This window comes from Lygodium microphyllum, chromosome 19 (genome assembly GCF_053477565.2).
Source record: "Lygodium microphyllum isolate KBCC chromosome 19, Lygodium_microphyllum_v1.1.10, whole genome shotgun sequence".
Classification (NCBI taxonomy): domain Eukaryota; kingdom Viridiplantae; phylum Streptophyta; class Polypodiopsida; order Schizaeales; family Lygodiaceae; genus Lygodium; species Lygodium microphyllum.
In genome coordinates, this window is record NC_141153.1 from 76212178 (window position 1) to 76233386 (window position 21209).

A 21209-nucleotide genomic window follows, 5' to 3' on the forward strand; every position below is an offset into this window, starting at 1 on the left:
TCCGAGCAGCCTGCCAATGCACCGTCTTAGGTTCACTCATGAACCCTGCCAAGAGCCCAACAGCAAAACAAAGATCAACCCTAGTGTTGAGAAGCCAAATCAAGGACCCAATCAACTGACGATAGCGGGAAGCATCCGCCAAAGGAGAAGCTGAATGGGAAGTGGCCTTCCAGTTTGGATCCATAGGAGTAGAAAGGGCCCGACAATCCTCCATCTCAAAAGACACCAAGAGCTCCTGTACATATCTCTGTTGAGAGATGAAGATCCCCCTCTGAGACTGATAAATCTCATGGCCCAAAAAGAAATGGAGTAGACCCAAGTCCGTCATCTCGAATGTCCGATGTAAAGCTGACTTCGTCTCTTGGACCTGCTGTGCATCATCACCTGTGACAATCAAATCATCAACATATAATACAAAAAGCACACAACCATCCTCGGAAGTGTGAACATAAAGCTGCGGATCGGCCTTGGAACGCCGATATCCCAACTGAGACTGGAGGCACAATCAATCTTCTCGTTCCATGCACGTGGAGCCTGCTTGAGGCCATACAAGGCCTTCTTCAACCTGTAGACTTTCCCATTTGAAGATCCAAAGCCAGGAGGCTGCTCAACATAGATCTCCTCCTTCAAATCACCATTGAGGAAGGCTGACTTCACATCCAACTGGTAAACAGGCCATCTCCTATGGCCAGCCAAGGCAAGAACAGCTCTAATGGTCACCATACGAGCTGTGGGGGCAAAAGTATCATGACAATCAATCCCTGGGCGCTGTGCAAAACCTTTAGCAACAAGGCGAGCCTTGTGCTTATCCAAAGAACCATCGCTAAGGTATTTGGTCTTGAAGACCCACTTGACGCCAATCACCTTCTTATTCGGGGGGCGGGGCACGAGTGACCAAGTGCCATTCCTCTCAATAGCTTCCAACTTGGCTTCCATAGCTTTCTTCCATAGTGCGGACTGTAAAGCCTCCTGCACAGAGGTGGGCTCTCGATCCTGCATAACACGGGTCATCAAACAATAGTTAGAGCAAACAAGCTCCGTAGAATGTGCCTGGTGCCGCCGTGACCGCCGCGGACCATCCTGCGGTCCCCACTCCTCAGGAACCCCCTCGATCCCTGAATCACGGAGTGTGTCACGGGCCTAGCGAGGAGGAGGTCGAACCTCCCCTCGTCTCTCTCCATCAGCCGAAGACTCTGGAATATCCACCGGTGGTAACTCCTCAAGGGCGACCGGTGGAACAGTAGACTCTGTGTCAGAAACAGAATCATAATCAAAAGGCACGGGCTCCAGTGGAACTGTAGAAGGAGCCCAACTCTCCCCTGGATCTCCAGGAACGGGATGCTCCTCACCCGTTGAGATAGCCGGAACCTCCACAAACCGCACATCGCGGCTAGTGTACACATCCCGCTTGACGGGATCATACAGTCGATAGCCTTGGGAATGGGAGCTGTAGCCAACAAATACCTGTCTGCGGGAAGCTGCTTCAAATTTATCACGGTGAGCCTTGGGAATGTGAACATAGGCATCACACCCAAAGACCCGAAAGTAAGAAACATCTGGCTTTGTCCCAAAGTAAGCCTCAAACGGGGTCATCCCTTCCACGGCCGAAGTAGGGGATCGATTAAGGATGTGGACTGCAGTAGCCACAGCCTCGGCCCACAGAACCTGAGGGGTCTTGTCGGTGCTCCATCATGGTGCGCGCCATCTCGATCACACTGCGGTTCTTCCGTTCAAGAATGCCATTTACTTAAGGAGTGTTGGTATTGGCAAACTCCTAGTGAATTCCTTTACCTGCACAAAACCGAGCAAACTCATTAGAAACAAATTCACCGCCCTTGTCGGATCGCAAGGTCTTCAACTTCCGGCCCGATCGGTTCTCCTCAAAGAGAAGCCAATCCTTGAAGTGGGAGAAAGCTTCTGACTTTAATGCCAAAAAGTAGGCCCATGTCATCCTGCTGTAGTCATCCACGATCATCATGAAGTATGAGCTCCCACGTAAGGACTCATTCCTCATAGGGCCACATAGATCCGTAGATACAAGCTCCATCGGTGAAGTAGACCGCCGCAAAGCTGTGTGGGGAATGGCATCCCTATGCTGCTGCTTCCCCCGAATGCAGGAGACACATGGCTGCTGGCTCACCACTATATCCGGCAACCCTCGAACAAGCTGTCCACGTGACGCCCTCCGAAGATAATCATAGTTCAGGTGACCAAACCGAGCATGCCATAACTCTGACTGTGACTGAGAGATAAGAAGAAGAGTAGAGAGGGCGGTGGAAGACTTCAATTTATAAATGTCGTTCTCCTCATATCCGGATGATAGAACCTTCCTCGATCCACGATCAAGGACTCGCACCGTAGTACTGTCAAACTCCACCAAAAGGCCAAGGGAGCAAATCTTATGAACTGACAGGAGATGGTACCCTAAGCCTGGTACATGCAAAACCTCTGAGGTATGGGTACCACCTCGTCCATCTGGAATAAGCTGCATCTTACCCCAACCTGCAATAGATACTGAAGAGCTGTCTCCAATGAGAATCCGCCCACGCGAGGGTCGTAACTAGGCAACACCATCTGATGAAGGAGTCATGTGCTAGGAGGCACCACTATCAACGATCCACTCTCGAGCCTGGGGAGCCGTCATCGCAGCATCAGAAGCATTCGGTGAAGCGTCCTCAATGACAGCTAGATGAAGAAATGCAGCTGATGAGGGTGCAGCCACCGCTCCAGAATCCTTTGTATCCTTCTTGTTGGTATCCTTTTTGTCTTTGTCAGGGCAATCCTTCTTCCAATGGCCAGTCTTTCCACAAATATGGCATGTGGAGTCTTTGTCCTTGTCCTTCTCCTTGTCCTTCTTGGACTTGTTATCCCCCTTCTTCTTCTTTTGGTCCTTCCCCTTCTTCTGAGAGGCTTGACCTGTCAGCGCCTCCGACTTGGAAGCATTCTGTCCCTTTAACTATTTCTCTTGGTCCAAGACCATAGAAACCAACTCTTCCCACCGAAGAGTAGACTCTCGCCCTGAAGCAATAAGGGCAGAGTAAAATATACCAAATCGTGGCGGCAACTGGGACAATAGTGTGATCGCCATGTCTTCGGAGGAAATCGGCTTCCCCGCATTCTGAACCTGCATCTGAAGCTGCCTTAGCTTGTTAATGTGCTCCTGCAGCGAAGAAAACTTGTTTACGGACAAGGTCCGCATCTGTACCTCCAAAGAAACCCGCTTCATAAGGGTCATCCGATTGTACATCTGATCAAGCTCCAGCCATATCTCCCGAGCCAATGTCAAGTGCTCGATGTGAGCGATCACGGCTATAGTACATGATAGAAAGAGAAAGGAACGAATCCTGGCATTCAGTTTGTCCCAATGAGACTGAGCCTTGGCCAACTCCGCACGAGTATCGGAAGAGAGTTTGGACTCATCTCTTACCGAGGGCCGGTCGATCTCCTCCTGTACCAGCTCCGTCAAATCATAGGACTCAAGGATGGCCAACATCATGACGCGCCAAATGCGGTAGTTGTCGCGGTCGAGCTTCTGATCTGCAGGAAGAGCCGGTAAGACAGGCACCTTTCGGTCCATAATCGACTGGAACTCCAAGTCAATCTCTGTAGACATCTTCACCTGTAATGCCTTCACGAACCCAAAAGCAGCCCCCTCTGACTGTGAAAACTCAGCCTGCTAAGGCTCTTCCGCGTCCTGAACCTTCTTCACCCGCCGGAGGCGATGAAAAAGCAAAACTTGCACTTGTAGGCTGAAAACTCAACCTTCCTCTGCGTCAAACAACAGTAAACAGCAGCAAATCCACCACCTGGACTCCTTTCCTGCGCGCCCGCACTCGCTTCAGCCTTGTTCCAAGGCGCAGCCCTCCTGTCTGCCCTCAAACGCAAAAAACGCAAATTTGTGTCGCGATGGAAACTCCTCTTCAGGTTGATTCTACGCTCAGTCAGCCCTCTAACACTGCTCTAATACCATGTCAGAGTGCAGCGGTGCGGAAGCGTAGGACTGAGAGAGAGAGAGAGAACGCAGAGAGAGAAGAGAGAGAAAGAGACAGTGGAAGATGAAGATCTGCTGTATAAAGTGTGCTGAATACAAAGATATGCAGATATGTACACGGGCGCAGTGCGCTGGACTGCGTGTCTCCACCTCGACGATGCAACCTGCTGTTCACCTTGAAGTCCGCTGCAGTCTGCACTACCTCCTGTCTGAAATCTACGAACAGAGACGGAATCTGCGTGTGTCACCGGTCTGTAATCTGCGTGCAGAGAAGTGTAGGAGACTGCTGGAGATGTCGGCTATTTATAGCCAGAATCTGCCAAAAAACAGGGCGCAGAAAAATATCCTGTCGGCTGCATTAAATGCAGCCGACTGACTGCACTGGTCGAACTGCCACGTGACAGTCCGACTGTGCACTCCGACTGCCTGTCCGACTGCACACTGCACTCCTGCCCAGCCTGGCTATGATCTCTAAAAAGTTTATCACATTGAGTTGCATGCCATGAAAGAGCAATATGTTGCTGATTCGGACTTTGCTAATGTTTATGATCAGCTTTGCAATGGCCAAAGGCATGAATACTTTATGCTAAGAGATGGATTTCTAATGATGCGTGGACAATTATATGTGTCACAAAGCAGTTACGGCCTAGAGTTATCACTGAAAGTCATGCTCCTTCCTATGCAAGACACAAAGGTATTGATGCTACGGTTAAGGCAGTGGAGCATTTTTTTATTTAAAGACTGAAAATTAATATTTAATTATGGATAATACTAGAAAAACCATTTGGGAAGGTTGCCACTTGTCAAAAATGCCCATGCAAGCTGAAAAACGTCTTTAGAGGCTTGAGAGAGACATTTTAGTATATTGAGCCTGCAAGAGAGAGGGAAGAGATGCTACTGTTCTGATTCCTAGCCATTGGAGGACCTTCTAAGGTAGCCAGGGGTAGGAGAAGACCAATCACAAGCAAGCGACAACATCTACACGTTGTTGAGACATGGCAGCAGCAATAAATGACTAGTTTTCTTCAGTTCTTTGCATCTACAAGCTATTGAGATAGGGAACGGCAGTAAATGACTGATTTTCTTCAGTTCTTTGCAAAGAAAGTCTGAATTTTCTCTCTCCTCAGCATTCTCTCTCATCTCCCAACCTTTCTACAACCTTGCTCCGAAGATTACAGCATTGAGATCACGAAAGGCTAAAAAATTTCAGATTTCTCTGTTGTAAACCCTAATCTGCATTTGAAATCAAGGTTTAGTAGTAGCCTCAAGAAGCATGCAAAAAAATGGAAGCTCCAAGACTTGGATTCAACAAGGCTAAAGCCTTTTTTAGTCAAATTCAAGTGGAGGAACTAGCAAATCAATGAATTTGGGGCATTTTCCATCTCTATCATAGCAAGTAAAGGCCAATTGCCTGCTCGAATCAAGGGGCAAATCAGATTAAAGACTTGCTAGTCATTTTGGACAGCAAGAGGAGTTGGAATACCAAAAGGGATTGGGAGAATCCCATTGTACATCAACTTCTTCAATTAAGTTAAATAAATACTGAAAGGGGCCCCAGTTTTGGGACCAACAGGGTGTCCATTGTCCAAGATTGTAAGTTAATTTGCATTTCTTAGTTTTGTAATAAATGTTACTGCTGTAACTAAGTTGTAATTAGGGAATTACCACCCATCTCACGGAAGGAAGGCTGGTTTCATTCAACCCTAAGCAAATATATGCACTAGCCACGTATGTCACATTGGCAAGATGTGAAGTGTGTTTTTCGTTACTTGCAAGGTACTAGGACTCTTGGATTGCTTTATGCAAAAAGGAGGACCACTGCAACTACATGCTTACAGTGATTCAAATTGGGGTGGTGATTTTGATTCATGTCATTCTACGAGTGGTAATTGTTTCTTTCTTGGCTCATCTTGTATCTCTTCGCTTAGCAAGAAACAATCCACTATTGCTACATCGTCATGTGAAGCTGAATACAAGGCAGCCATCACTACCACAATTGAATATGTATGGCTACGATGTTTGTTGGCTAATTTAGATTATCTGTCATGGAGCCTACTTCTTTGTTTACTGACAATTAGAGTGCCATTGCAATGGCACGGAACCCAGTGTTTCACGTACGTACAAAACACATAGAGATCCACTATTACTTTGTCAAAGAGAGGCCACAAGAGACATCAACCTTGTCTATTGTGTTAGCAGATATTAGTCAACTCATGGTGTGAGTCTGTGTGCAGAGGCTGGGCATTTTATGCAGTATTTTATGGCACATTTTTGTGGCCATTTATGATGTATTTGTAGCATTTATTGCTGGCCGACCTACATTTTATGCTCCCCACTTTTGTGGCTATTTATAGGGCTCCTCCTCCACAGTCTTCGGTACTTCAGCCATCAGTGGAGATCCTTCTGGGAGAGAGGAGCCGGTGCTGAGGAGCCCACGCAGCCAGTGACTCACCGTTGTATGCTGCTGTTTCGTGTTCGATATGGATTCCATTTCCCGAGCATACATCTGAGTTCTCATCTGTCTACTGTGTTCATTCTTTCTTCTGTCTTGTGTTTCAGCATTTATTTCAGCATATTCTTCACGCTTCCATTGCTGCACCACTTCTGACATGGTATCAGATTTCAGGCTGCAACCTATTTGTGCTGTGTTTTCTTGCTGATTTCAGGATTTCCACCCTTCTTGCTGATCAGCCAGCTGTCCTTCCTGTTGGCGACTGCTGATTTGCTGCTGGCGACAGTGTTTCAGCATTTGCGTTTTGCGTTTTTCTGGACAGATTTGCGTTTACTGCTGTTCCACTCTTTGCTGCCCGTGTTTCCTTCATCAACCTGCTGGCAACAGTCTTTAGCCCCTGTTTCTTCAGTTTGCAGCCTGCGTTTTGCTGTTTACAGCATTATTTTTGTCTGTTTTTCTGATTATTCAGGCCGTTTTTGCTGTTTTTGGCAGTTTTTGACTGTTTTTTTGACTTTGTGCAGCAGCTTTTGGCTTATTTTGGTCAGCCTTTGGGTTATATTGCATGTGAACTCACTATTTTTGGTGTTTTTGGTTGCGTTTTGGCTGTGCTCACTCTCCAAACGACCTTCTTTTCTTCTACTTCTCTTCTTATCCTCTCCATATGGCTCCTCCGTGCACTTCCTACAAGCTCCCCCCGGAGTTTGATGGAGTGGCCAATGCTTTGCGGGCGCAAACATCATCGACTCCTGTCAGTTTTACACATATGCCCTCGATGCTTCTTGAGCATGAGGCATCCTTGAGATTACAGGGGCGGCTTCCGGCACATTATGGAGGTGAGGCTTATGTAGCTTCAGAGAGGGGTGATGGGAAGAAGAAGTCAAAGGCCCAGTGTTACCACTGTGGCAAGAAGGGACATTTGCGGAAGGACTGCAAGAAGTTAGCGGCTTCCAGGAAGGAGGAGCAGAAGACGAAGCGGGATGGTGACTCTACCGATGAGTCCTCTCCTTCATCAGACTCCGACTCCGATCCTCCGACCAAGGAGAAGTCCAAGGCGCGGAAGGGATCCTCTTCTTCGGATCGTGGGAAGGGCTTGGTGGCCCCTTCCTCGGCTGCTTTCTAGTGGTGGTGATGAGGTCATCCCTCACGACTCTCTTGTGCCAGAGAGGGAGTGTGAGCGGGTGTTGGTGGGGCTACAGTGCCTCATCTATATTTTGATACAGGTGCACAGGTTCCAGAGAGGGACGTCCCTGACGCATCGACGGTATCTGGCAGTGAAATCCTAGAGACTGGAGTTGATTTCTGGGTTCATGATGAGCTGTTCTTCTTGACAGAGAGCGAGAGGCTTTCGTCTGGAGCTCACATGAGGGGACACTTTGGTGGTTTGGCCAAAGGAGGGAACTCCATGGTCACATGTTCAGAGACATGTTTGGCAGATTGGCTTTGTATGTCCTGAGTGACATAGGTGACATTACACAGAGAGCTGCTATGATTCTTCTCTATTTTCAGGTGTTGTTGGTACGATCGACATCGACATCAGATACTCTCCGAGGCTTCTTGGTGGTGAGCTGGCCACTCACCGCTTGGACATCCATGGTCCTTCTGGTGTTTCTTTGTTGTGTAGTTTATGACTCTCCATCATTGTACTATTTTATTGTATCCGATCACACATGATCTGAGAGAGGGTGTTAGCAGATATTAGTCAGCTCATGGTGTGAGTCTGTGTGCAGAGGCTGGGCATTTTATGTAGCATTTTATGCAGTATTTTATGGCACATTTTTGTGGCCATTTATGATGTATTTGTAGCATTTATTGCTGGCCGACCAGCATTAAATGCTGGCCGACCTACATTTTATGCTCCCCACTTTTGTGGCTATTTATAGGGCTCCTCCTCCACAGTCTTCGGTACTTCAGCCATCAGTGGAGATCCTTCTGGGAGAGAGGAGCCGGTGCTGAGGAGCCCACGCAGCCAGTGACTCACCGTTGTATGCTGCTGTTTCGTGTTCGATATGGATTCCATTTCCCGAGCATACATCTGAGTTCTCATCTGTCTACTGTGTTCATTCTTTCTTCTGTCTTGTGTTTCAGCATTTATTTCAGCATATTCTTCACGCTTCCATTGCTGCACCACTTCTGACATATTGTCCTACCACCAATAATGTGACAAACATCTTCACCAAAGCTCTTCCTCGTGACAAATTTGAAGCATTCTACAATACTATAGATTTGATCTCCTTTGGTGGATAATCCTTGTATATTGATCTTTCTTCACTCTAGGGGGGGTTGTTGGCTTTGACTCACGCTTACACTCATAGGAGTGTATGTGATCCTCAGTAGGACACTGGGTCACTTTTTACTCTCCTTTACGAGAGGTTTTTTTTCCCATATTTATTCTCTTTTATTTTATATGTCTATGTTACACAGTTTGGGCACTTATCATGTTTTACACCTTTTGGGTGTAAACACACTTTAGCAACCCCAAGGTTTAAGGATTGTACTTTGTACTTGTACATTACACTCTTTAATTATTACATTGGGAGTCGTGTCTTCACTCTTATACACTCTTGACTATCAACTGTACTCTCAGCTAAGCTTCGATCTCTGTGTATCCTCTCACCTCTCACATACACCTATATAGATGAGGCTCACCAAGCCCACCTCACCACCCTCTCACACTCCCTCTTTGGCACTCGAAAGTCACGAGGATGACCGCATCACCTACACTAGAAAGGAGAAGAAGGGGGGGATACCAAGCCCTTCCTACACTTTGAAGAAGATGACCCTTTCTGTGCCTTGGCCTTTGCCTTGGCTAGAGAATCTGAGTTGGAATCAAAGGAGGCGGATGACTCGACGGAGTCCTCCATATCCTACTTCTTCTTCTCCTCCTCCTTCCTCAAAGCTACTAACCAACAGCAATCCTGACACAAATATCCCTTTTTAACATAGTGATAGCACTGCACCTTTGACTTCTTTTTCTTGTCACCTCTCTTGAAAGCTACAAAGGTCTCACTAGAGCCACCATACTGAGATGGAAGCCTCTCCTGTAACTGCAAAGACGCCTCATGCTTAAGCAACATTAAGGTCATATGGATAAAGCTCATTGACACCTGGGACCGCAAAGCATTGACCACTCATGACTTCATCAAGCTCCCTTTGGAAGGGCGAACTGCATGTGTCAAAGCTAGTTTTGTACTTGTGTAACACGAAGCAAGAATGAATGGATAGTATCCTTTGGCTCAAACTTTATCTGCTAGAGCTGTCCATAAATGATGACTGCATGCATGGTCAAGGGAGCCTTATACAACATCTGAAGCTTCACCCATATCGCTAAAGCTATCCTACAAGAGGTGACCATCGAAAAATAGTAGAATATGTGCATGCCTCATCATTATATCATGTGAGCACAACTTATACATAGCTGTCTTCATTGAAACCAACTAGAAGGGGAGTGGGGCACTCAAGTCACTCAAAAGCTCCAGAAACAATGCACTATAACCGCTTCTACACAAACCATGGTTTCATAACAACACTCCGTGTAGGTGATCAGGGGCATGAAATTTGTCATCAATAGAACAGCAAGGGGGAGCCATCTAGAGAGGATAAGAAGAGAAAATAAAGAAAAGAAGCGGAAAGAGACACTACAACCATGTAGAGAGAGCTGATCACAAAATAATGGCTGCAAAAGGACAAAAGCTGATCAAACACAGTCTAAAGGTGAAGATTACAGCCAGCAAAACCTGAAAATACAGTTGACCAGCCTATAGGAGCCAAAAAGCAGACAAAACACGCATTAAATGCAGCAATACCAGAATAAAATAATACAGAAAATACTAACATAGATTGCTTGAAACAAAACGCAAGCTGTAGATGGTTGAAAGCAGGCCGATTTGGAGTAGTATTAAGTCACCCAATCAGCAGCAAACAAAAAGAGACCAAGGATCAGCAAAGAACAGTGATGGAAGACTTGTAACAAAGCAAAAAACAGCAACAAGAGCATCAATCCTGAAATCTAATACCATGTCAAAAGTGGATGCAGCAATGGAAGTATGAAAAAAAGCTGAAATAGACTGCTGAACAAAAAACAGAAGAGAGAGAAAAGAGAAAACACACAAAAACTGCAAAGGAGAACTCGAAGATGCACTCAGGAAATGGAATCCATATACCAAATACAAGACAATCATGTACAACAATGAGTCATTGGCTACATGGGTACTCGCACCAACTCCCTCTCTCCACAAGGCATGCACTAGATCTACAAGTGATGGATGAATGAGTATGGAGGAGGAGCAAGACTAAATAAGACAAAATAGAGCTATAAATATGATCGGGTTGGCCAGCATTTAATGCTGGTCGGCCAGCATAAAATGCCAAAATAATCACCTAAAAGACCACTAAAAATTACACAAATAATACAAAAATCCCTGGCACATCCCACACTCACACATGAGCTAACTAGATTGCTAACAACATCTACCCATTGACCAATGCCCTGGCTGCTTTGAGACAAGACCTCTTGGGGTAAAATGGGGTGAGCTTTGCTTGGTAGTCCCTCTTGGTTCCAGTTTTGGGCCTCAATGGGGGCATTAAACTAAAAAAGCTACATTACACATTGGACCTTCATTAGCTCATTAAACAGCCCCAAAACTCAAATGTACTCACTGTGTTTCAATGTCCATGTGCTGCTGCCCACTCATTCCTCATAATATTCAATTGTTGCCATGCACATCCTTCGGCTGCCCTTTCGACGCTACTGGATTACATGCCTCATCAGCCAGCTATCACCAGTTTCCAGATCTTGCAATGGCCATCCTCAGCTATCACCTGCCATTCTAAAGGGCCTACTAGCTGTGTTTTGCCTTAGCTACTGTCATCATCTATAAGGGAGCATCCTCTTGCTTCCTTACCAAACGGTTTTGAGACGAATATTGGTAGCGTGTTGCGCCATCTTCGAATTGCCCGTTCCTTTGTAAATCTTTCTCAATCTAAAACATCTTCTCACTTTCATTCTCAAAACTCTCTCTCTCTCTTTTCTTGCAAATGTGTTATGTCGTGACGTGACGTGTTGTGCCGTGCCGTGCCGCGCCGTGCCGCGCCGTGTCGTGCTGTGACGAGTTGTGACGTGACGTGTTATGTTGTGCCAAAGTCAACTTGGGGATATTTACCTTACGCACTCCTAGTGTGTAACACTTGGTATCAGAGCCTCTCCTCACGCGAAGGCAGGACCTTCAACGGGCGTGGGAGTGATCATAGTGGAAAGCTAGTTGTGTCATCAAAAATGGGTGGACGCAACAAAAATAAAAGTGCAGCTAGAGAGGAACGAGATGAAATCTCGGTAGCCCTCGGAATTGGGGCTAGTAAACCTCAAATGGAGGTTGGGGAAGAGTACCCAACGGAACATGAGGATGATTTGGATGCAGCACTGAAGGAAAGAGTGGCGCTTCGTAGGGAGCCCAACTCTATTGATGCCATGCGGGGTATGATGCAAGATCTTTTGGCCACAATGTTGCCCAAAGCTATGGGAAAAATTCAGGCTGAAACAGATAATGAAGTTGAACCACATAGAAGACGCAGAAAGAAAGACAGAAGAGATCGGGATGATTCTTCTTCGGATGAAATGGGAAAATTTAAACCGCAACCACCCAACAAATACAAAGGAGAAAGAGACTCCGTCAGCTTAAATAGATGGATCCGTGAGGTGGACGGGTACCTAAAATTAATGAAAATTTCAAGCCGCCGCAAAGGTCTCGCAGCAGCTCAGTTATTAGATGGAGACGCGGCTAAGTGGCTTATGTTTGAGGAGGAACAGCAGGGGGGCAAACTTTCTTGGGAGGATCTACAGAAAGCAATGATAGATTATTTTGTTCCCAAGAATGAGCCCTTCAAAGTCAGAGACGAATGGCGTTTTCTCAAGCAGTATACTGGAAGAATGAGGGATTACATTCAAAAATACCGATCTCTTATGCTTCAGCTTCACGACATGGATCCGACGACAAAACTACATGGTTTTCTATATGGTCTGCAACGCTGGGCTCGTCAAGAAATAGAAAAACAGGAGCCAGCCACAGTTGCAGATGCTATGAATATGGCCGAAAGGCTCATGGATTTTGAAGGTAGGCAGGTCGGATCCATGCGCAATACGTCTTCGGGTGGTACCTCATGGACTCCAAGAACAAGTCAAGGGTTCAATCAAACCAATGCTAGTGCAGAAACTGGATGGTCAAATCAACAACCCCTTCGCATTGAGTATACTGAAGGCACACGCACCGACTCAAGCCCTGCCAGTACATCTACAACCTTTAGATCTACAGGTGCAGGAGCCGGTCGAAGTAATTTTTCATCGCGAGGGGGTTATTCTAGTGGATATAGAGGAAGGGGAGGGCCCATAGCATGTAATTTATGTGGAGGCCCCCACTTCGCTCGAGATTGTTCCAAAGGGGCAACGTCATCAACAGGTGGGTCTAGGGCAGCTTATGTTCAAGCTGGTACCGCGTTGCCCCCATCCGCAGTTCATATCACAGAAATTGAAGAAGACAGTAAGAATTGGGACCATCAAGCCAAAGTCGGTGCTGTTGGGGCTAACACCCCTCCTACTATGCCTGCTTTTATTCCTAGCATCAACAATATGTATGTGCAGGCAGCAGTGGAAGACATTTCGCAAAGTTTAATGGTGGACACTGGTGCCACACATAATTTTCTTTCACCGAAGGTAGCAGCGCGACTGGGTGTCAGGCCCTCGAAGGCAACAGCTGTCGAAGTTTCATTCGTGCAGGGAAAATACAAAGCTTGTGAATTGGCAAAGGATGTTCTAGTGCAAATAGGGCACTGGCAAGCAAAGTTAAACTTCATTGTTGTGCCCATGGATGGGTTTGAGGGTATCTTAGGAATGGATTGGGTAGATCATCATGTGGTGCAAATTTTGGGGATGCAAAGAAACAAGATTTATCTTCAAACCCCAACCACAGTGGTCTGGGTTCCATACTTTCGCAGTAAATCTTAGGATCATGCTGTATCTTCATCGCCAAATCCACTGACTACTCATATCGACAATAAGCCGGTGAGTGACCCCTTCTTCGCTCTTCATACTAACTATACACAGAAATGGGTTCCCAAACAGTCACCGCAACATCCCACACCAGTTAAGCAAGCTTCATCAAAAGTTCTTCACGCAACAGTGCAGCTCCCAGATCTTAAAGTGAATACGGTTTCTCAACAACATCAGCAATCCAGCCCTCAACCCAAACCCGTTCCCATCCCAGTCTTCACAGGGGATACGTCTGCTCACAATCAGTATCAACAGGATCAAACTCAAATCTCAGCTATTTCAGAAATTACGGCTAAGCAGCTAGAAAAAGAGTTGAAACATGGGGGGCAATTACGTCTCTGCATTACCCACGTAATTGAAGAAGAGCCAGTGATTCAGCAGATCATCTGGACCATAGGCAATGACAAGGTGCAAGAGCTCCTTAATCAGTTTCAAGACGTCATGCCTGACAGTTTGCCTCAGGGGTTGCCGCCCCGCAGAAGTGTCGATCATAAGATTAATCTTTTGCCAGGAGCTCAACCTCCAGCTGGGCCGATTTACAGGATGACAAGCACGGAACTAGTGGAGCTCAAGAAGCAGATAGGTCAAATGGAAGCCTCTGGGCACATGCGGCCAAGTAGATCCCCCTATGGAGCTCCAGTACTTTTTGTTAAGAAGGAGGATGGCTCACTCCGGTTATGTACAGATTACCGGGCCCTCAACAAATTTACAGTTAGAAATCGATATCCCGTACCGGTCGTTGATGATTTATTGGATCGGCTTCAAGGTGCCAGGTTTTTCACGCGTCTCGACTTGAGGTCGGGATATCATCAGATCAGAATAGCAGAAGGGGATGAAGAAAAGACAGCTTTTAGGAGTCGTTATGGCAGTTATGAATGGCTGGTGATGCCTAAGGGACTCACTAATGCACCAGCAACCTTTTGTGAACTAATGGATAAAGTTTTTATTGATTTCCTAGATGATTTTGTAATCATCTATATTGATGATGTGTTGATTTACAGCAAAACTCTGGAGGAGCATTTGGAGCACTTGCACAAAGTTTTCTCCCGGCTCCGCCACCATCAACTATATGTTAAGCCCGAGAAGTGCGAGTTTGCAGTTGAGCAGGTAGATTTTCTGGGCTTCTTGATCAAGCCGGATGGTATTGCAATTGACCCTAAGAAGGTGCAAGCCGTCATGAAGTGGCAACCCCCTACTAAGCTTTCACAACTCAGAGAATTTTTGGGTTTTACAGTGTTCTGTCGCCGTTTTATTCAAGATTACAGCAAGCTCACAGCGCCCTTAACAAATTTGACATCCCCCGCAACTACTTTTCAGTGGACAGATAAGCAACAGCAGGTGTTTGACCAACTCAAGCAGATGATGATACAGGCACCAGTACTCAAGATGGCAGATTTTTCCCGCCCATTCGAAGTCCATACTGATGCCTCAGCATACGCCATTGGGGGCGTCCTTATGCAAGATGGACACCCAGTGTGTTATGAATCTAAGAAATTGGATGCTACAGAAAGGAGGTGGGCAACCCATGAGCAAGAGATGTTCGCAGTGGTCTACTGCTTAAGGAAGTGGAGACACTATGTTCAAGACAAACCCACAAAGGTCTACACAGATAATATCTCTTAAATATTTCCAAACCCAACCGAAGCTCTCTCCCAAGCAAGCTAGATGGCAGGATTTCCTAGCAGAGTTTGATATAGAGATTTTACACAAGCCTGGGTCTTCTAATAAAATGCCAGATGCTCTTAGTCGAAGAGTTGAGTTACAAGCTATCACAGTGGCTGAAAGTAGATTTGGTGCTCAAGTTAGAGAGCACATGCGGGGAAATGAAGAAGCTGAGCAGCTAATCAAAGACATAGAATTAGGTAACACACCATGGGGCATGTATGAAATCAAAGATGGACTCATTCATTATCAGTCAGCACTATATGTTCCGAAGGTGGCAGCTCTCCGCAACCAAATACTCTGGGAGTGTCACGATAGTCCTATTGGGGGCCATTCCGGTCAGATCCGAACCTTTGATCGGCTTAAAAGATTTTTCTACTGGCCGAAGATGCGGGATGATGTTACACAATATGTTCACACATGTCCTACCTGTCAAATGGTCAAAGCACAGCGCATGAAGCCACCAGGAGAGCTGCAAGAGATGCCCGTACCTTCCCGTCCTTGGGACGTGGTCAGTATGGACTTCATCACAGATCTTCCAAAGTCTCATGGTTGTACAGCGATCTTTGTGGTAGTTGATTATTTTTCAAAGCAAGCTCATTTCATTCCAACAGAACCTCCCATTACAGCTCCCAGGGTGGCAAAATTGTTCTTTTCAAGAGTTTTCAAATATCATGGTCTACCTTTGGCTATCATCTCAGATCGGGATCCCCGATTTCTAAGCAACATGTGGAGGGAGTTATTCAAGTTATTGGATACTCAATTAAGGTTTTCTTCAGCATATCATCCGCAAACCGATGGGCAGACAGAGAGACTCAATCAAGGTATTCAAGACTACATTCGAAGCTATGTTCGAGCAGATCAGAAAGATTGGGCTCAATTTCTTGATATCCTTGAATTCCATTACAACGCCACACTCCATAGTTCTACCGGGTTTACTCCTTTTGAGGTGGCAACTGGTAAAGAAGTCATAACTCCCATGGCTTTAGCAACAGGAAAGCAATTTATCTCAGATCCAGATGCTGAAGAGTTTCTGCTCAATTGGAAACAACGCATGCAAGTCGCTCAAGATACTCTTCGTCAAAACAAGATTCTCGTAGCCAAGAGATACAACATCAATCGCCGCAAACATGTACAGTTCTTTCCAGGTGATTTGGTGTTGGTCAGTTCCAAAAATATAGATTTGCCCAAAAACCTAACTCCGAAGTTCAACAACAGATATTATGGCCCCTACAAGGTGGTGACCAGTATTAATGATGTGACCTACAAACTACAGTTGCCACCCAATGTTTTAATTCATGATGCCTTTCATGTACAACTACTTCGGAGATTCCACGCCGACACCAGATTCGGTCGCCAACGTCCTTTGCCAGATCAACTTAAACATCTACCCTTCGAACCTGAAATCATTCTAGCAACTCGCTTCACCGGCAAACATCCCGAATTCCATATCAAATGGAAGAATCGCCCAATCAAAGAAGCTTCATGGGTGATTGAACCCTTAGTCATCGACCATGCCCGTGACTTACTCCTTCAGTTCTACAATGAAAGAGAAAATCCCGATCTTTATCATCCATCTTTACCTCCTGAGTGATTTTCTGTCTCACGAATTGTACAGTGAGAAGTGGGCAGAACAAATCTACTTCATCTTTTTGGCAAAGTCCTTTGTTCCACAAGTGTAATTGAGTCAGTGGGCAAGGCATACTACTTCCAGTCTTTAACTATCCGTCTTATCTCACACGTAAAAATTCCGTGGATAAGACATGGCTTGTACATACACCTATTGTAAATAGCGGGCTAAGACACTGATCTGCTCTCTAGGAGTGGATTAAGACCCCCGATCTTTTTGAGTCAAAAATCCAGTCCCTCTCTCGCCCAATGAGGACATTGAGCTTTCTCGTTGGGGGGGAGTGTATAAGGGAGCATCCTCTTGCTTCCTTACCAAACGGTTTTGAGACGAATATTGGTAGCGTGTTGCGCCATCTTCGAATTGCCCGTTCCTTTGTAAATCTTTCTCAATCTAAAACATCTTCTCACTTTCATTCTCAAAACTCTCTCACTCTCTTTTCTTGCAAATGTGTTATGTCGTGACGTGACGTGTTGTGCCGTGCCGTGCCGTGCCGTGCCGCGCCGTGCCGCGCCGTGTCGTGCTGTGACGAGTTGTGACGTGACGTGTTATGTTGTGCCAAAGTCAACTTGGGGATATTTACCTTACGCACTCCTAGTGTGTAACATCATCAGTTCAAGTATCATCACAACCACTTTATGTCTGTGTTTCTGCTGTTCCAGCTAGCGGCTGATTTCTAGTCGCTCATTGCATCTGTCAAACAACATCTTCAGCACCTAATCTATCCTCTCCAGCTACCACCCTGCTGATATCCACTTGGAGGACAGCTGCATCTTGGTTCAGCTTAGGTCTCACTATTGTTGTCTTGCTCCTAATGGCCATCCTGCTCCAACTACAGTCCAATAGGTTGTGTTTTTGCTGCCTGCCCACCGCTGCATCAGATTCAGCTGTGACTAGTGGTGATCAGTCTCCAATGGATGACACACTCCGACACCTCCCTCAACCCGCTCCCACAAGAGCCAACAACTGTCGGACAGCTCTTACCTCTTGCGTATTTTATACACATTCATTCATTATTCAGTATGTTTCATTCATTCAATTGTCTTCGTTCTTGAAGTTTATGTTTTTTAGTTAGTGTCTGTGTTCATTGTGTTTCAATCATGTTGGGTATAAGGAGCTCGAAAGAAGACCAGCAAGCTATGGCAAATGGAACTCCAAGGAGGGTTTTTTTTTTTTTTCGGAGGGGGGGGGGGATGCATTCAACCTGAGTTTGATTCCCTAGGACAGCTCAATCTTGACTTGTCTCACCCATAAAGGGGGTCTTGGCATCTTAATAAACCAATCACATTACCAAAAAAAAAGAATTCTTGCACATACACAAAACAGAGTGTAAATTGATAATGATGAGTGATATGCGAACTTCAAGTTAGGGCCTTATTTTATAGACCTACGGATGACCCCAAACCTTAACCCTAAACTTACACGGTCAACGTTCCATTTTCAGATAAATGCAGTTTTTGCCTTCCATCTTTGCATTTATTTCAGTCTCTCTCTTCCCTTCTCTCTCCATGTTCATTTTCTTCTTCCATTGCGCACTCTCACAAGAACAGCTGCTTTCATGAAGATGTCTCTGCCAGAGTGCACAAACCAGTCTCCATCTCTCATCATATTGCATTACACCAATGGTTCGTGACTACTTAGGGAGGATTTTTTAAGTTACTGAGTTAGAATCCAAAGCCTAAAATGATGACAGCCTCCAGCATGTGCATGCCTCGTCTGATGTCACAGAATTAGCTTCTCTAGAGCATTCTCCATCTAGGTATTTGATGTGGCACATATCATAACACCTAAAGAAACATCAGAACCATCTGCAATTGTGATCAAACTGGCTATAGATGTTGCAGTTTGCCCAAAGATTCCATTAAATTTGCTGGTATTCGCACTTTGCATTAGTTCTTTGTGTTTATGATCATTGGTAATTTGCCAACAATGTTTGAAGGCTTGTATTGCATATGCTTCCAGCATGGCAAGTTTCACATGCATGCTTACATAGACGCGCACAAGAGTGACTTTCCGCTGGAGAACCCAAGGGAGGGAATAAAAAAGGGGTTTCAAAGCTTTATGGCAGGGTAATGCTACGGTTTGCACATAAAACCCTACAGCATGTTCTAGGCAGCTTGCAATCAATCATAATTCTTAATGAGCCGCACTGCATCTCATATAAGGTATTTATGAAATGGCACTCTTTTGACCAGCTTACTACAAGAGTGGGACATTATGAACAATGTCCATCTGCCAACAAAATGTCAAGTGTGGCAGGAGGATAAGAGGAACCTGGACAAGGCACTGCTAGAAAAAAGTTTGTGGCGATGGCAAACGAAGTAATGTAAGAAAAGTAAATAATTAAAGTGAAAGCACGCTAATGCATTCACTAAACTTTCCTCAATATTTAATTAAGTAGTGTACTTTAGGTGATGAAAAGAGATGCCTACTGCTTGACACCAACATTTCATTGAAAATATTGAGAATAGTACTTACAAGTCATCATGAAAACCAATGAAAAGTTACAGATAAAGGTACTAACGGAATGCTCTTGGCATACTGGAGTTGCAATCTAGGGAATGAAGGACCTAGTTCTTAAAAGCTATCAACGATACCATGCAATTTACTAGCAATGATATCGATCATGCATTATCAGAGAAATTTTAGGCTTTTGAAGCTTGTTTTGCTTTGCAAAAGGATTTACAAGATTCTTTGGGTCGTTCATGAAGGATTCACTTGTTAACCTACCAACCCATGCCCTAATCAAATTATTTCAGGGACGCATGGACTTTGTAATATATTCCAGGTAGGGACCCCCTTTGTATATATTTAAAAGATTTCACACATTAAGGCATGAAATTTAATTGAGGGAATCCTGGATCATTTGCCAGATTATGCAACCAACAAGCAAAAGAGAAACGACGATACCTTGATCCAAAGAGGCACTTGACCAACGTCCATGGCACGTGAGGAGGAGGGCGACCCATCAGCAGCAAAGGAGGAATTCCCTGAGAGCTGGCCTTCTTCTGTCTTAATTAATGGGAGAGAAGGGCTGATGCTCTTCACCCCATCACCATCCCCTGCCTCTGCATCTGTCCCTTCATCTTCTTCTTTCTTTACTAGGTGTTCTGCTCTGTTCTCCCAGCATGCTCTGTTTGCCGCCAAAAGGTCTTGATCCGGGGCCTTGTCTTCAGAGCCCATGTCCCTGCTATGAATCCTTGATGTGCCCAAATCCTCCTTAGATGAGATCGCCTTTGATTCTGGCAAGAAGGTAGTCCCCTGTTTGGCCCCTCCTTCCCCTGCATGTTCCTCTGCGTCTGTTGCCATGGCCCACACGTGAGGCGGGGACTTCTCCTTAGGAAAGCTCAAGGTGCATGACTTGCATTAATGCATGGCAGATGGCAATTTGGATGAGAGAGAGAGAGAGAGAGAGAGAGAGAGAGACCCCTTTCCTACCTAGAGAGAGGTTTTGCCGTCATCATCAATTGGAGTAAAGCAGACATTGAATCACTCACTTCCTCTCTCAGACGATGGATTGATGATGGCCTCTCATTAAGGGGAGATGGCCTCTCATTAAGGGGGGGTGTCCTGCTTCTTTGGCTATGGTGAACGATGGACGCAAAGGTTAGGGACGGTACCTAAGCCAATTCTCCCAATAATCTTAAAGTAATTAAATATGCATATTTCTATTTAGTTTTCTACCATAGCCAAAACGCATCCTTTTCACATGTGAACGTACTTGCAGCCTCCCAAACAAATTCACATTGCACTTTCTAAGGTTGGTTACACACCAATGACGGACGTCCAACCCTTGCCCCCAGAGTGTGGGCACGCAATTTTTGAAATTGGGTGCAGACATGGGAACAAAGTCTTTACGCACCAAAAGGACACACTGTGTAAAAGAGTTAAATATAATATGTTTATAGTTTTTTTGATTGGTTGTAAATGCAAAAAGTGCACCCTTGTCCATCACTTTACAAAGGGGCACGGAGTTCGCTTGTTCAAGAGGTAAACAATAGGTCATGTACTTTCCGATATGTAAAGGATTATGGATGCCCAACCCCTAAAGAAGTACTTTGATTGGTTAATAGTTACAAAGTGGGCGTCTGCCATTTGGTGTGTAACCAGCCTAAGAGTGGTTCCATGTGAGAGGTTTCACAAAGCAATGCAATTAAGTGTTTGTATACACCTAGGAGACATGCAATTAAGTCTAATTAAGGCAAGTTACACACACGCCCGAACGGGCAAATGGCATAGGGGCATCATGTTGACTTGATTGCAAGAGAAAGAAGAATGTTGTCCACATTAGTTATTTTCACTTGACTTGACCTCCCCACCTTGAAAAAAAAAAGCAATAATTACCTCAGCCAATGGTTGAACTCAAGACCTTCATGGTAGCAGATTGTTGCATTATTATCTCACCAATCACTAATAGATATGTTGGCATGATGTTTTT

General features: G+C 45.4%; 1 protein-coding gene across 1 annotated transcript in view; it reads right to left on the reverse strand.

Annotated features, from left to right (window-relative positions):
* The window catches only part of LOC148020049 (histone-lysine N-methyltransferase SUVR5-like), a 54146-nt gene extending 33777 nt beyond the window's left edge, over positions 1-20369 (reverse strand). The window contains exon 1 of the mRNA XM_087700322.1: positions 19682-20369. Within this exon, the coding sequence (XP_087556448.1) occupies positions 19682-20080 (399 nt within the window). The 5' untranslated portion in view covers positions 20081-20369. The remainder of the gene's footprint in view (positions 1-19681) is intronic.
* Positions 20370-21209: the final 840 nt, after the last annotated feature.